This window comes from Salvelinus namaycush, chromosome 10, assembly GCF_016432855.1.
Source record: "Salvelinus namaycush isolate Seneca chromosome 10, SaNama_1.0, whole genome shotgun sequence".
In the NCBI taxonomy this organism is placed as follows: domain Eukaryota; kingdom Metazoa; phylum Chordata; class Actinopteri; order Salmoniformes; family Salmonidae; genus Salvelinus; species Salvelinus namaycush.
Window position 1 is genome coordinate 44,226,508 of NC_052316.1, and position 18,088 is coordinate 44,244,595.

The 18,088-nt window shown below is 47.9% G+C and overlaps 1 protein-coding gene across 5 annotated transcripts in view; it reads left to right on the forward strand.

Annotated features, from left to right (window-relative positions):
* The window catches only part of LOC120055060 (disks large homolog 1-like), a 282,572-nt gene that overhangs the window by 221,573 nt on the left and 42,911 nt on the right, over positions 1-18,088 (forward strand). For all 5 annotated transcript variants that reach the window (XM_039002927.1, XM_039002928.1, XM_039002929.1 and 2 more), the window contains one exon: positions 11,426-11,534. In XM_039002927.1, the coding sequence (XP_038858855.1) occupies positions 11,426-11,534 (109 nt within the window). The remainder of the gene's footprint in view (positions 1-11,425; positions 11,535-18,088) is intronic.

Below are 18,088 nucleotides of genomic sequence, written 5' to 3' on the forward strand. Positions count from 1 at the left end.
TGACTCTCTCTAACTGTCTATTGTGTTGGATGCTGCAGTACAGGAAGACATGACTCTCTCTAACTGTCTATTGTGTTGGATGCTGTGGTACAGGAAGACATGACTCTCTCTAACTGTCTATTGTGTTGGATGCTGCAGTACAGGAAGACATGACTCTCTCTAACTGTCTATTGTGTTGGATGCTGTGGTACAGGAAGACATGACTCTCTCTAACTGTCTATTGTGTTGGATGCTGCAGTACAGGAAGACATGACTCTCTCTAACTGTCTATTGTGTTGGATGCTGTGGTACAGGAAGACATGACTCTCTCTAACTGTCTATTGTGTTGGATGCTGTGGTACAGGAAGACATGACTCTCTCTAACTGTCTATTGTGTTGGATGCTGTGGTACAGGAAGACATGACTCTCTCTAACTGTCTATTGTGTTGGATGCTGTGGTACAGGAAGACATGACTCTCTAACTGTCTATTGTGTTGGATGCTGTGGTACAGGAAGACATGACTCTCTCTAACTGTCTATTGTGTTGGATGCTGTGGTACAGGAAGACATGACTCTCTCTAACTGCCTATTGTGTTGGATGCTGCAGTACAGGAAGACATGACTCTCTCTAACTGTCTATTGTGTTGGATGCTGTGGTACAGGAAGACATGACTCTCTCTAACTGTCTATTGTGTTGGATGCTGTGGTACAGGAAGACATGACTCTCTCTAACTGTCTATTGTGTTGGATGCTGTGGTACAGGAAGACATGACTCTCTCTAACTGTCTATTGTGTTGGATGCTGTGGTACAGGAAGACATGACTCTCTCTAACTGTCTATTGTGTTGGATGCTGTGGTACAGGAAGACATGACTCTCTCTAACTGTCTATTGTGTTGGATGCTGCAGTACAGGAAGACATGACTCTCTCTAACTGTCTATTGTGTTGGATGCTGTGGTACAGGAAGACATGACTCTCTCTAACTGTCTATTGTGTTGGATGCTGTGGTACAGGAAGACATGACTCTCTCTAACTGTCTATTGTGTTGGATGCTGTGGTACAGGAAGACATGACTCTCTCTAACTGTCTATTGTGTTGGATGCTGTGGTACAGGAAGACATGACTCTCTCTAACTGTCTATTGTGTTGGATGCTGCGGTACAGGAAGACATGACTCTCTCTAACTGTCTATTGTGTTGGATGCTGTGGTACAGGAAGACATGACTCTCTCTAACTGTCTATTGTGTTGGATGCTGCAGTACAGGAAGACATGACTCTCTCTAACTGTCTATTGTGTTGGATGCTGTGGTACAGGAAGACATGACTCTCTCTAACTGTCTATTGTGTTGGATGCTGTGGTACAGGAAGACATGACTCTCTCTAACTGTCTATTGTGTTGGATGCTGTGGTACAGGAAGACATGACTCTCTCTAACTGTCTATTGTGTTGGATGCTGCAGTACAGGAAGACATGACTCTCTCTAACTGTCTATTGTGTTGGATGCTGTGGTACAGGAAGACATGACTCTCTCTAACTGTCTATTGTGTTGGATGCTGTGGTACAGGAAGACATGACTCTCTCTAACTGCCTATTGTGTTGGATGCTGCAGTACAGGAAGACATGACTCTCTCTAACTGTCTATTGTGTTGGATGCTGTGGTACAGGAAGACATGACTCTCTCTAACTGTCTATTGTGTTGGATGCTGCAGTACAGGAAGACATGACTCTCTCTAACTGTCTATTGTGTTGGATGCTGTGGTACAGGAAGACATGACTCTCTCTAACTGTCTATTGTGTTGGATGCTGTGGTACAGGAAGACATGACTCTCTCTAACTGTCTATTGTGTTGGATGCTGTGGTACAGGAAGACATGACTCTCTCTAACTGTCTATTGTGTTGGATGCTGTGGTACAGGAAGACATGACTCTCTAACTGTCTATTGTGTTGGATGCTGTGGTACAGGAAGACATGACTCTCTCTAACTGTCTATTGTGTTGGATGCTGTGGTACAGGAAGACATGACTCTCTCTAACTGTCTATTGTGTTGGATGCTGTGGTACAGGAAGACATGACTCTCTCTAACTGTCTATTGTGTTGGATGCTGTGGTACAGGAAGACATGACTCTCTCTAACTGTCTATTGTGTTGGATGCTGTGGTACAGGAAGACATGACTCTCTCTAACTGTCTATTGTGTTGGATGCTGCAGTACAGGAAGACATGACTCTCTCTAACTGTCTATTGTGTTGGATGCTGTGGTACAGGAAGACATGACTCTCTCTAACTGTCTATTGTGTTGGATGCTGTGGTACAGGAAGACATGACTCTCTCTAACTGTCTATTGTGTTGGATGCTGTGGTACAGGAAGACATGACTCTCTCTAACTGTCTATTGTGTTGGATGCTGCAGTACAGGAAGACATGACTCTCTCTAACTGTCTATTGTGTTGGATGCTGCGGTACAGGAAGACATGACTCTCTCTAACTGTCTATTGTGTTGGATGCTGCGGTACAGGAAGACATGACTCTCTCTAACTGTCTATTGTGTTGGATGCTGCGGTACAGGAAGACATGACTCTCTCTAACTGTCTATTGTGTTGGATGCTGCAGTACAGGAAGACATGACTCTCTCTAACTGTCTATTGTGTTGGATGCTGCGGTACAGGAAGACATGACTCTCTCTAACTGTCTATTGTGTTGGATGCTGTGGTACAGGAAGACATGACTCTCTCTAACTGTCTATTGTGTTGGATGCTGTGGTACAGGAAGACATGACTCTCTCTAACTGTCTATTGTGTTGGATGCTGCAGTACAGGAAGACATGACTCTCTCTAACTGTCTATTGTGTTGGATGCTGTGGTACAGGAAGACATGACTCTCTCTGCCCCTGATGGATGACTGTATGTATTCCAGCAGTCTGTTGATTTTCTCTCTGATGGCAGCTTAATAGTTCTATACAGTATCATTGCTTCCCTGCTATGGAAGCCTGTATAGGAGGAGTGTGTGTGCAGGAGCTGGGAGGTGTATTATCAGCCTGGTAGACATTAGTCTGAGTCACTGGCTGTCACCACCTCTCCCGGAGCAGAGACCAGGGGGCTGTCACCACCTCTCCCAGAGCAGAGCTCAGGGGGCTGTCACCACCTCTCCCGGAGCAGAGCCCAGGGGGCTGTCACCACCTCTCCCAGAGCAGAGCTCAGGGGGCTGTCACCACCTCTCCCGGAGCAGAGCCCAGGGGGCTGTCACCACCTCTCCCAGAGCAGAGCTCAGGGGACTGTCACCACCTCTCCCGGAGCAGAGCCCAGGGGGCTGTCACCACCTCTCCCAGAGCAGAGCCCAGGGGACTGTCACCACCTCTCCCAGAGCAGAGCCCAGGGGGCTGTCACCACCTCTCCCGGAGCAGAGCCCAGGGGACTGTCACCACCTCTCCCAGAGCAGAGCCCAGGGGACTGTCACCACCTCTCCCGGAGCAGAGCCCAGGGGGCTGTCACCACCTCTCCCAGAGCAGAGCCCAGGGGGCTGTCACCACCTCTCCCGGAGCAGAGCCCAGGGGGCTGTCACCACCTCTCCCGGAGCAGAGCCCAGGGGGCTGTCACCACCTCTCCCGGAGCAGAGCCCAGGGGGCTGTCACCCCCTCTCCCGGAGCAGAGCCCAGGGGGCTGTCACCCCCTCTCCCGGAGCAGAGCCCAGGGGGCTGTCACCACCTCTCCCGGAGCAGAGCCCAGGGGGCTGTCACCACCTCTCCCGGAGCAGAGCTCAGGGGGCTGTCACCACCTCTCCCAGAGCAGAGCTCAGGGGGCTGTCACCACCTCTCCCAGAGCAGAGCTCAGGGGGCTGTCACCACCTCTCCCATAGCAGAGCTCAGGGGGCTGTCACCACCTCTCCCATAGCAGAGCCCAGGGGGCTGTCACCACCTCTCCCATAGCAGAGCCCAGGGGGCTGTCACCACCTCTCCCAGAGCAGAGCCCAGGGGGCTGTCACCACCTCTCCCATAGCAGAGCCCAGGGGGCTGTCACCACCTCTCCCAGAGCAGAGCTCAGGGGGCTGTCACCACCTCTCCCAGAGCAGAGCTCAGGGGGCTGTCACCACCTCTCCCGGAGCAGAGCTCAGGGGGCTGTCACCACCTCTCCCGGAGCAGAGCCCAGGGGGCTGTCACCACCTCTCCCGGAGCAGAGCCCAGGGGGCTGTCACCACCTCTCCCAGAGCAGAGCTCAGGGGGCTGTCACCACCTCTCCCAGAGCAGAGCTCAGGGGGCTGTCACCACCTCTCCCAGAGCAGAGCTCAGGGGGCTGTCACCACCTCTCCCAGAGCAGAGCTCAGGGGGCTGTCACCACCTCTCCCAGAGCAGAGCTCAGGGGGCTGTCACCACCTCTCCCAGAGCAGAGCTCAGGGGGCTGTCACCACCTCTCCCAGAGCAGAGCTCAGGGGGCTGTCACCACCTCTCCCAGAGCAGAGCTCAGGGGGCTGTCACCACCTCTCCCAGAGCAGAGCTCAGGGGGCTGTCACCACCTCTCCCAGAGCAGAGCTCAGGGGGCTGTCACCACCTCTCCCAGAGCAGAGCTCAGGGGGCTGTCACCACCTCTCCCAGAGCAGAGCTCAGGGGGCTGTCACCACCTCTCCCAGAGCAGAGCTCAGGGGGCTGTCACCACCTCTCCCAGAGCAGAGCTCAGGGGGCTGTCACCACCTCTCCCAGAGCAGAGCTCAGGGGGCTGTCACCACCTCTCCCAGAGCAGAGCTCAGGGGGCTGTCACCACCTCTCCCAGAGCAGAGCTCAGGGGGCTGTCACCACCTCTCCCAGAGCAGAGCTCAGGGGGCTGTCACCACCTCTCCCAGAGCAGAGCTCAGGGGGCTGTCACCACCTCTCCCAGAGCAGAGCTCAGGGGGCTGTCACCACCTCTCCCAGAGCAGAGCTCAGGGGGCTGTCACCACCTCTCCCAGAGCAGAGCTCAGGGGGCTGTCACCACCTCTCCCAGAGCAGAGCTCAGGGGGCTGTCACTAGGCTTGGGTGGTATAGAGTATATACCGTATACCAGAGTATTTGGAAATAGACATCAATACCATTGAAATTATTTCTTTGTAGTTTTTCAAAAAATAACAATATTTGTAGCTACTTTTTAAGTAAATACCTGCAGTCAACTTGTGCAATACGTTAGGAGATAAAACAGATTGCGTTCTTCATTTCACCTGTAACATTACTTTACATGATGAAGCTTACCATAGTTCCCCAGAACAGTTGAGCCAGTCATGTGTTTGTTAGTAAATAGCACAACAGGACAAAGCGGGAGCAGGTGAGTCCAGCTGTGTATTGACCGGGGTCGTGTTTTATCGAGTGATCAGGGATAGTGCAACACATTCAACAGAAAATAGCTTCATTTTCATCAGATGAAAACACAAGTGCAACACTATCTGGCTAGCTGCCGCACAAGTAAATGAGCTTACAATGAAAAAGCAAGTTATTTTTTTGTTGTTGCAAAAACTATGCATGAGCATTATATTTCTGATGTTTATTATAGAAAGAATGTAGCCAGCTACATTTCCTAATGTTTTCCTTAAAGTTAATCTTGAATTTTACCAGAGAAAAGTAGGCTACACTGAGAACAGTAGCAGAGAAAAGCTGTTTGCTGATAGAATGACCGTTTGTGAATTCTCATCCCAGTGGAGATGTGCAACTGAAGCACAGAATGAGTCTGATGCTGAGCAGAAAATAAAATAAGAACCATTTTAGATCTGCATTTACGAAACACAGCAAGAGATTTCTTATGCGTTTTATCTTATTTACTTCGTTAAAAAAAATGAATTCTGCGTTAGCCCGACCCCTATGTGGCTGAATTTATAAGGGCATCGTATTGTGTTGTCTTTCTGCCGTGTTGGAGAAGTCAAAGCCCTTTGGATGAGTTATTTGTGTAGCTGCCATTGCTATCTTGATTTCCTTGCGTTTTTTCTCCTCTTCGTTCTCAGCCTGTCTGCTCCTCCCCCCTCTTCTCCGAGCACAGCAGGCAGGCCTGTTGCCCTAGCGACTCCAGACTCCACACAGACACAGCGTGTAGACATGCTGCTTCAGAGCCAGTACTGTTCTTCCTCTAGACAAGCGTGCATCAAAACTTGACAAAACAAAACTTGACTGCAGGAATGAAAGAGGAGGATGGAGAGAGCGGGGAGAAGGGAGAGAGAGGAGGAGGAGGGAGACAGCAAGGAGGAGGGAGACGGCGAGAGAGAGAGGTGGAGGGAGAGGAGAGGAGGAGGATGGAGAGAGGGTGAGAGGGGGAGAAGGGAAAGAGGAGGAGGAGGGAGACGGCGAGAGAGAGGTGGAGGGAGAGGAGAGGAGGAGGATGGTGAGAGGGGGAGAAGGGAAAGAGGAGGAGGAGGAGGGAGACGGCGAGAGAGAGGTGGAGGGAGAGGAGAGGAGGGAGAGAGGAGGGAGGAGAGGAGAGGAGGAGGAGAGAGAGAGGAGAGGAGGAGGAGGAGAGAGAGAGGGGAGAGTGCTTTAGCATCTGTTGTGTTTCTGTTTCTCGTTGAGACAAGCTGGAGGAGAGTCCGATCGTAGTATCTCTACACACACACACACACACAGGAGCCAATGTGGAGCAGACGCTAGAGAGAGCTCGTCATCACTACCACACACACACCGTCACTGACACACACCGACACACTCTGAGAGCAGAGACCAGGCTCTAACTCAGAGAGAAGAACCTTTCACCAGTCAGAAGCTACCTCTCAGCAGAGCACTATGTAAGTACAGCATGTTGTTACAGCTTTGTCTTTCAGAGATACAACTGTGTGTGGTGTGTGGTGTGTGTGTGTGTGTGTGTGTGTGTGTGTGTGTGTGTGTGTGTGTGTGTGTGTGTGTGTGTGTGTGTGTGTGTGTGTGTGTGTGTGTGTGTGCTGGTGCTCCAGTATGATTAGGTTACTCAGCCTTAATTACGTTCCGTGTACAGTAATGGTTCGGGGATGGGTGGTAGGACACGGCAGGCGGCTACGTACAGGCAGCAAAGTGCTCTGCTCAGCGGCTTTCTATTTAGAAAAAAGGCTTATTTTTGGCTTGTCGGGAATTGATCAGAATGTTCTCTGTTCTGGTGTTTCCCTGTGTGTGTTGTTTCAGATGCTGAATTTAGCCCCAGAGGGGGATTGTGTTCTGCCTCAGTTTCACTTTTTAATATAACTGCTTGGTTCCCCATGGTGGGTGGGTGGACGCTGTGGGCCTTTTCTATCATCTAGGAGGTACTGTATTTTGGAGTGTTTTTCTGCCTCTGTATTTTGATGATGCTGTTGGTGTTGCTGTTGGTGTTGCTGTAGCTGTTGGTGTTGCTGTAGCTGTTGGTGTTGCTGTAGCTGTAGGTGTAGCTGTTGGTGTAGCTGTTGGTGTAGCTGTTGCTGTAGCTGTAGCTGTTGGTGTAGCTGTTGGTGTAGCTGTTGGTGTAGCTGTTGCTGTTGGTGTAGCTGTTGGTGTAGCTGTTGGTGTAGCTGTTGGTGTAGCTGTTGCTGTAGCTGTTGGTGGTGTTGCTGTAGCTGTTGGTGTTGCTGTAGCTGTTGGTGTTGGTGTAGCTGTTGGTGTTGGTGTAGCTGTTTGTGTAGCTGTTGGTGTAGCTGTAGCTGTTGGTGTAGCTGTAGCTGTTGGTGTAGTTGTTGGTGTAGCTGTTGGTGGTGTTGGTGTAGCTGTTGGTGTAGCTGTTGGTGGTGTTGCTGTTGGTGTAGCTGTTGGTGTTTCTGTTGGTGGTGTTGGTGTAGCTGTTGGTGTTGCTGTTGGTGTAGCTGTTGGTGTAGGTGTTGCTGTAGCTGTTGGTGTAGGTGTTGGTGTAGCTGTTGTTGGTGTAGCTGTTGTTGGTGTAGCTGTTGTTGGTGTAGGTGTTGGTGTAGCTGTTGGTGTAGGTGTTGGTGTAGCTGTTGGTGTAGCTGTTGGTGTAGGTGTTGCTGTAGCTGTTGGTGTAGGTGTTGCTGTAGCTGTTGGTGGTGTTGCTGTAGCTGTTGGTGGTGTTGCTGTAGCTGTTGGTGTAGGTGTTGGTGTTGCTGTAGCTGTTGGTGTAGGTGTTGGTGTAGCTGTTGGTGTTGCTGTAGCTGTTGGTGTTGCTGTAGCTGTTGGTGTTGCTGTAGCTGTTGGTGTAGCTGTTGGTGTTGCTGTAGCTGTTGGTGTTGCTGTAGCTGTTGGTGTAGCTGTTGGTGTTGCTGTAGCTGTTGGTGTTGCTGTAGCTGTTGGTGTAGCTGTTGGTGTTGCTGTAGCTGTTGGTGTTGGTGTTGGTGTTGCTGTAGCTGTTGGTGTAGCTGTTGGTGTAGCTGTTGCTGTAGCTGTTGCTGTAGCTGTTGGTGTAGCTGTTGGTGTAGCTGTTGGTGTTGCTGTAGCTGTTGGTGTAGCTGTTGGTGTTGCTGTAGCTGTTGGTGTAGCTGTTGGTGTAGCTGTTGGTGTAGCTGTTGGTGTTGCTGTAGCTGTAGCTGTAATTCTCCAGAGTGTTTCTCTTGACAGTTGATTCAATTATTACTGCGCTGGAGATTGATAGGGAACGAGACACGGTGATATATTTGTAGATTAGATATTTGTTGTTACTCTGTGTGTATTATGGTTTGTTCCTTTGTGATGTCACCGTCACACCCCTATTCCTCCATCAAGGGAACTGTATCCTCAAAATAATCTCAAAACAGCTGTCTGATAATGTAGAGACAACATATCTGATCATTCACAATGCCTATATCTGATCATTAGTGCTCCCGAGTGGTGTGAGACGCAGTGCTATAGGCGTCACTACAGTCCCTGGTTCGAATCCAGGCTGCATCACATCCGGCCGTGATTGGGAGTCCCATAAGGCGGCGCACAATTGGCCCAGCGGCGTCCGGGTTTGGCCCGGGGTAAGCCGTCATTGTAAATTAGAATTTGTTCTTAACTGACTAGCCTAGTTAAATAAATATAAATAATGTATAGACCGCTTACAGTAAATATTATAGAATATATGCCATTTAGCAGACACTTTTATCCAAAGTGACTTACAGTCATGCGTGTAATACATTTTACATCCGTGTGGTCCCGGGAATCGAACCCACTATCATACCGATGCCAGCACCGATGCTCTACCAACTGAGATACAGAGGACTCAGCCAGGCTTCTTCAAGGTCACCTCATTCAGCCTCCATCTCTCCTCTTCCCTGCTAAAGCCAACGGATTGGAAAAGTGAGAACAGCATTACTACACTACCTAGAACCAAAAAGGGTTCTGCGGCTGGCCCCACAGCAACCCTTTTGGTTCCAGGTAGAACCCGTTTGGGTTCCATGTAGAACCCTTTCCACAGAGTGTTCAACATGGAACCCAAAAGAGTTCTACCTATGGGGACAGCCGCAGAACCCTTTTGGAACCCTTTTTTCTAAGAGTGTACAAAGTAGGCTAAAACATTTGAATTATTCAACAAGAGTGTCACTGTCCCTTCTGATTGGAGCCTTTATAAGCCACCCAGGGTTGAAGCAGGGCTTCTATAAGGCCTAACTGGAGGCAGAATGATGCTTGTTATCGTCTGGAATAGATGTGTTTTCATTGGCTCAGAGCGTTACACTAGTTCTACCAAGCCCTAGATCAGTGTATAACTCTTTCCTAGACATGTCTGCATGGGATAACTGATTTCAGATCAGTTTTAACTGTAGTGAAAGCTACTGGTAGTCCTCCTCTCATCTTCTCAGAAGAGATGTAGAGATTTGGCCAGACGTTGCAGCCAGAGAGATGTAACCAGGTAGACTCTCTCTCAACATCCCCCTCCCTCCACCGGTAGGGTTTAGCCAGTCTCTCTGGTACACAGACTCATCAACCACAGAACATCAGCTACATTTAAACTCGTTTATCTTTACTCGTTGACAGAAGGTCTCGCTCTCTCTCTCTCTCTCTCTCTCTCTCTCTCTCTCTCTCTCTCCCTCTCTCTCTCTCTCGCTCTACCTCTCTCTCGCTCTACGTCTCTCTCGCTCTACCTCTCTCTCGCTCTACCTCTCTCTCTCTCTCTCTCTCTCTCTCTCTCTCACTCTCTCTACCTCTCTACCTCTCTCTCTCGCTCTACCTCTCTCTCTCGCTCGCTCTACCTCTCTCTCTCGCTCGCTCTACCTCTCTCTCTCTCGCTCGCTCTACCTCTCTCTCTCTCTCTCTCTCTCTCGCTCTACCTCTCTCGCTCTCTCACTCTCGCTCTTTCAATTCAATGGGGCTTTATTGGCATGGGAAGCTTATGTTTACATTGCCAAAGCAAGTGGAAGAAACACATTTATCATTTACAAAGAGCTATTAGAAATTAACAGTAAACATTGCACTTAAAAAGGTTGAAAAATATTTAAAAAATCTTAACAGATATGGGAGTTTGTGTGTCTGTGTAATCTGAGGGAAATATGTGTCTCTAATATGGTCATACATTTGGCAGGAGGTTAGGAAGTGCAGCTCAGTTTCCACCTCATTTTGTGGGCAGTGTGCACATAGCCTGTCTTCTCTTGAGAGCCAGGTCTGCCTACGGTGGCCTTTCTCAATAGCAAGGCTATGCTCACTGAGTCTGTACATAATCAAAGCTTTCCGTAAGTTTGATTCAGTCACAGTGGTCAGGTATTCTGCCACTGTGTACTCTCTGTTTAGGGCCAAATAGCAGTCCAGTTTGCTCTGTTTTTTGGTTGATTCTTTCCCGTGTGTCATAGTTCTCTTTTTGCTTTCTCGTGATTTGGTTGGGTCTCATTGTGTTGCTGTCCTGGGGGTCTGTTTGTGTTTGTGAACAGCCAGCTGGCTGTTATTCTCTCTGTAGGTGAGGGCTTTGTGGTGGAAATGTGTGGGCATCACTTCCTTTTAGGTGGTTGTAGAATTGAACAGTTCTTATCTGGATATTGATAACTAGTGGATATAGTCCTAATTCTGCTCTGCATGCTTTGCTTGGGGGTTTTGCGTTGTACACAATGAATATTTTTTGCAGAATCCTGCAATTGGGTGTTTGTCACATTTTGTACATTCTTGGTAGGTGAGTGGACCCGAGACCTCACAACCTCAGAGGGCAATGGGTTCTATAACTGATTGGAGTATTTTTAGCCAGATCCTGACTGGTATGTTGAGTTTTATGTTCCGTTTGATGGCGTAGAAGTGTTCACAGCTTTGTGGAATTTACCCGCGGTGTTGGTGTTTAGCCCGAGGTAGGTGTAATTGTTTGTGTGCTCTAGGGCAACAGTGTAGAATTTGTATTTGTCTCTCAATCTCTCTCCCACTCCCTCTACGTCAGAGTACAATAGTTTAAATCTCTCTCTGTCGTAATGCATTCATCGCCAGAAAACAATCAAATCTGCCGTATACCCAAAAACAGTGCTATCTTTCCTCTGCAGAACAGAGTGGAATCAGTCTTTGAAGACAGATTCTCTCTCATTTTCCTTCTGTGGATTTTCTCTCTGTCTCTTTTTTTCTCAGGCTACTGTCAGTTTTCTCTTTTTTTCATTCAGTTATAATTTCCTCCTTTTCCCCCTGTTTTCCAGAGTACAGTCGGTTTGAAGCCAAAATCCATGATCTACGTGAACAGATGATGAACAGCAGTATCAGCAGTGGCTCTCTGCGGACCAGCCAGAAGAGAACGCTCTATGTCAGGTAATGATTACTCAATAACCCCTTTATAACCTATGTCATGTACCTGATAAACCCGTATGATCCTAACCCTTATGATAATGTCTATGGCTTCGTCTTCTAACGTCTACACTGTTATGAAGGAAGTGGACAGGTGATTACAGCTGTCGCCCTGATAGGCACGCAGCAGATTGCTTTCACCTGTCTCAGTTACAGAGTATATTAGGCCTATATCACATTATCTGGAGGCTGTTGTCTTTTACTGTCTTGGTACTTTCATCACCTTTACCTTCATGATGCTATCCATGCACGTTACCATGACTGTGGCTTTCTGTCTGAGGAGAATAGAAAAGGGAAAACTTTATTGCCCATACGTCGACATTGACAATATTCAACCCTTAAGGGCAGAGCTCAGGAGCACTGACCCTTCGAGTCTTCTCTCTGTGTGTCTGTCTGTGTTGACATAGACACTTAGGGTGTTTTCTCACTGTTTCCCTTGTCATAACCCCTCACACTAGACTACTGTCATAACCCCTCACACTAGACTACTGTCATAACCCCTCACACTAGACTACTGTCATAACCCCTCACACTAGACTACTGTCATAACCCCTCACACTAGACTACTGTCATAACCCCTCACACTAGACTACTGTCATAACCCCTCACACTAGACTACTGTCATAACCCCTCACACTAGACTACTGTCATAACCCCTCACACTAGACTACTGTCATAACCCCTCACACTAGACTACTGTCATAACCCCTCACACTAGACTACTGTCATAACCCCTCACACTAGACTACTGTCATAACCCCTCACACTAGACTACTGTCATAACCCCTCACACTAGACTACTGTCATAACCCCTCACACTAGACTACTGTCATAACCCCTCACACTAGATTACTGACATAACCCCTCACACTAGACTACTGTTATAACCCCTCACACTAGACTACTGTTATAACCCCTCACACTAGACTACTGTCATAACCCCTCACACTAGACTACTGTCATAACCCCTCACACTAGACTACTGTCATAACCCCTCACACTAGACTACTGACATAACCCCTCACACTAGACTACTGTCGTAACCCCTCACACTAGACTACTGTTATAACCCCTCACACTAGACTACTGTCATAACCCCTCACACTAGACTACTGTCATAACCCCTCACACTAGACTACTGTCATAACCCCTCACACTAGACTACTGTCATAACCCCTCACACTAGACTACTGTCATAACCCCTCACACTAGACTACTGACATAACCCCTCACACTAGACTACTGACATAACCCCTCACACTAGACTACTGTTATAACCCCTCGCACTAGACTACTGACATAACCCCTCACACTAGACTACTGTCATAACCCCTCACACTAGACTACTGTCATAACCCCTCACACTAGACTACTGTCATAACCCCTCACACTAGACTACTGTCATAACCCCTCACACTAGACTACTGACATAACCCCTCACACTAGACTACTGTCGTAACCCCTCACACTAGACTACTGTCGTAACCCCTCACACTAGACTACTGTCGTAACCCCTCACACTAGACTACTGTCGTAACCCCTCACACTAGACTACTGTCGTAACCCCTCACACTAGACTACTGTCGTAACCCCTCACACTAGACTACTGTCGTAACCCCTCACACTAGACTACTGTCGTAACCCCTCACACTAGACTACTGTCGTAACCCCTCACACTAGACTACTGTCGTAACCCCTCACACTAGACTACTGTCATAACCCCTCACACTAGACTACTGTCATAACCCCTCACACTAGACTACTGTCATAACCCCTCACACTAGACTACTGTCATAACCCCTCACACTAGACTACTGACATAACCCCTCACACTAGACTACTGTCATAACCCCTCACACTAGACTACTGTCATAACCCCTCACACTAGACTACTGTCATAACCCCTCACACTAGACTACTGCCATAACCCCTCACACTAGACTACTGTCATAACCCCTCACACTAGACTACTGACATAACCCCTCACACTAGACTACTGACATAACCCCTCACACTAGACTACTGACATAACCCCTCACACTAGACTACTGACATAACCCCTCACACTAGACTACTGTTATAACCCCTCACACTAGACTACTGACATAACCCCTCACACTAGACTACTGACATAACCCCTCACACTAGACTACTGTCATAACCCCTCACACTAGACTACTGTCATAACCCCTCACACTAGACTACTGACATAACCCCTCACACTAGACTACTGTTATAACCCATCACACTAGACTACTGTTATAACCCATCACACTAGACTACTGACATAACCCCTCACACTAGACTACTGCCATAACCCCTCACACTAGACTACTGTCATAACCCCTCACACTAGACTACTGACATAACCCCTCACACTAGACTACTGCAACCCTGTTTCCCCTGACATAACCCCTCACACTAGACTACTGTCATAACCCCTCACACTAAACTACTGACATAACCCCTCACACTAGACTACTGTCATAACCCCTCACACTAGACTACTGTCATAACCCCTCACACTAGACTACTGACATAACCCCTCACACTAGACTACTGCAACCCTGTTTCCCCTGACATAACCCCTCACACTAGACTACTGTCATAACCCCTCACACTAGACTACTGTCATAACCCCTCACACTAGACTACTGCAACCCTGTTTCCCCTGACATAACCCCTCACACTAGACTACTGTCATAACCCCTCACACTAGACTACTGTCATAACCCCTCACACTAGACTACTGACATAACCCCTCACACTAGACTACTGCAACCCTGTTTCCCCTGACATAACCCCTCACACTAGACTACTGTCATAACCCCTCACACTAGACTACTGTCATAACCCCTCACACTAGACTACTGCTATAACCCCTCACACTAGATAGATATAGATATACTGACACCCTGTTTCCCCTGACATAACCCCTCACACTAGACTACTGACATAACCCCTCACACTAGACTACTGCAACCCTGTTTCCCCTGACATAACCCCTCACACTAGACTACTGACATAACCCCTCACACTAGACTACTGCCATAACCCCTCACACTAGACTACTGTCATAACCCCTCACACTAGACTACTGACATAACCCCTCACACTAGACTACTGCAACCCTGTTTCCCCTGACATAACCCCTCACACTAGACTACTGACATAACCCCTCACACTAGACTACTGCTATAACCCCTCACACTAGACTACTGTCATAACCCCTCACACTAGACTACTGTCATAACCCCTCACACTAGACTACTGTCATAACCCCTCACACTAGACTACTGACAACCCCTCACACTAGACTACTGCTATAACCCCTCACACTAGACTACTGACATAACCCCTCACACTAGACTACTGACATAACCCCTCACACTAGACTACTGACATAACCCCTCACACTAGATTACTGACATAACCCCTCACACTAGACTACTGTCGTAACCCCTCACACTAGACTACTGCAACCCTGTTTCCCCTGACATAACCCCTCACACTAGACTTCTGACATAACCCCTCACACTAGACTACTGACATAACCCCTCACACTAGACTACTGACATAACCCCTCACACTAGACTACTGCAACCCTGTTTCCCCTGACATAACCCCTCACACTAGACTTCTGACATAACCCCTCACACTAGACTACTGCTATAACCCCTCACACTAGACTACTGTCGTAACCCCTCACACTAGACTACTGCAACCCTGTTTCCCCTGCTATAACCCCTCACACTAGACTACTGTCATAACCCCTCACACTAGACTACTGACATAACCCCTCACACTAGACTACTGACATAACCCCTCACACTAGACTACTGCAACCCTGTTTCCCCTGACATAACCCCTCACACTAGACTTCTGACATAACCCCTCACACTAGACTACTGCTATAACCCCTCACACTAGACTACTGACATAACCCCTCACACTAGACTACTGACATAACCCCTCACACTAGACTACTGACATAACCCCTCACACTAGACTACTGACATAACCCCTCACACTAGACTACTGTCATAACCCCTCACACTAGACTACTGACATAACCCCTCACACTAGACTACTGCCATAACCCCTCACACTAGACTACTGCTATAACCCCTCACACTAGACTACTGACATAACCCCTCACACTAGACTACTGCAACCCTGTTTCCCCTGACATAACCCCTCACACTAGACTACTGACATAACCCCTCACACTAGACTACTGTCATAACCCCTCACACTAGACTACTGACATAACCCCTCACACTAGACTACTGCAACCCTGTTTCCCCTGACATAACCCCTCACACTAGACTACTGACATAACCCCTCACACTAGACTACTGTCATAACCCCTCACACTAGACTACTGACATAACCCCTCACACTAGACTACTGCAACCCTGTTTCCCCTGACATAACCCCTCACATTGATGCCACAGAAAAGAGAAGATGATGACGTGCAGGTTCGAGGGAAAAAGCGTGTTCTGTTTTGGGATATATATTAGCGATTGTCAAGGCGGCACAGAAATTCCAAAATAGTTTTTAGTTTGCTGATTTGTTTGTAATTTGTGGTCTATAGGCTAAGAGCGCTTCATAAGCTGTTCATTTTATTGTGGGGTTTGAATAGTTTCAGAAGACAATATTTTTGGGGTGAGAATCACGACGTAGGGTAGAAAATCAGTTCTATCTCTCTAAAAAAAAATATATATTTAGCTACCTGTTTTTTCTTGTTATGAATAGAGGGTCATAATGGTTTGGGGCTGTTTGTCATGGTTCAGGCCCCTTAGTTCCAGTGAAGGGAATCTTAACGCGACAGCATACAATGACATTCTAGATGATTCTGTGCTTCCAACTTTGTGGCAACAGTTTAGGGAAGGCCCTTTCCTGTTTCAGCATAACAATGCCCCCGTGCACAAAGCGAGGTCCGTACAGAAATGGTTTGTCGAAATCGGTGTGGAAGAACTTGACAGGCCTGTACAGAGCCCTGACCTCAACCCCATCTAACACCTTTGGGATGAATTGGAACGCCGACTGTGAGCCAGGCCTAATTGTCCGATATCAGTGCCCGACCTCCGTAATGCTCTGGTGGCTGAATGGAAGCAAGTCCCTGCAGTAATGTTCCAACATCTAGTGGAAAGCCTTCCCAGAAGTGTGGAGGCTGTTATAGCAGCAAAGGGGGGACCAGCTCCATATTAATGCCCATGATTTTGAAATTAGATGTTGGACGAGCAGGTGTCCACATACTTTTGGTCATGTGGTGTGCACTCTATAAAAAGCCTCTCCTACAGTATACTGGAGAAGGATATAGAGCAGGCCTTTCCTACAGTATACTGGAGAAGTATATAGAGCAGGCCTCTCCTACAGTATACCGGAAAAGGATATAGAGCAGGCCTCTCCTACAGTATACTGGAGAAGGATGTAGAGCAGGCCTCTCCTACAGTATACTGGAGAAGGATGTAGAGCAGGCCTCTTTTGCAGTATACTGGAGAAGGATGTAGAGTAGGCCTCCTACAGTATACTGGAGAAGGATATAGAGCAGGCCTCTCCTACAGTATACTAGAGAAGGTTTTAGAGTAGAACTCCCCTACAGTATACTGGAGAAGGATATAGAGCAGGCCTCTCCTACAGTATACTGGAGAAGGATGTAGAGCAGGCCTCTCCTACAGTATACTGGAGAAGGATATAGAGCAGGCCTCTCCTACAGTATACTGGAGAAGGATATAGAGCAGGCCTCTCCTACAGTATACTGGAGAAGGATATAGAGCAGGCCTCTCCTACAGTATACTGGAGAAGGATATAGAGCAGGCCTACAGTATACCGGAGAAGGATATAGAGCAGGCCTCCTACAGTATACCGGAAAAGGATATAGAGCAGGCCTCCTACAGTATACCGGAGAAGGATATAGAGCAGGCCTCCTACAGTATACCGGAGAAGGATGTAGAGCAGGCCTCTCCTACAGTATACCGGAGAAGGATATAGAGCAGGCCTCCTACAGTATACCGGAGAAGGATATAGAGCAGGCCTCTCCTACAGTATACCGGAGAAGGATATAGAGCAGGCCTCTCCTACAGTATACTGGAGAAGGATGTAGAGCAGGCCTCTCTAACCCTATTCCTGGAGAGCTACCCTCCTGTAGGTTTTCACTCCAACCGTAGTTGTAACTAACATGATTCAGCTTATCAACCAGCTAATTATTAGTTTCGATTTTTATTAGTCGTGTGTACGGGATACACATGGTATACACCGTCAAGCGAAACGCTTACTTGCAGGTTCCTTGTCGACAATGAAACAACAATAAGATATAATTTAAAAATAAGAATACGAACATAAAGTAAATAGCTCAGTGGAATAGAATAAAGTATCATACAGGAAGTCACATTTTATAGTCCAGTATTTACACGTGTTTTGAGGAAGGGGGGTTTTTGGGGGGCAAGTGTTTAAATTGAGCCGTATGTAGCTTTTTTTCATAATTATTGTCAGGTAGCAGCAGCGGTGATGTG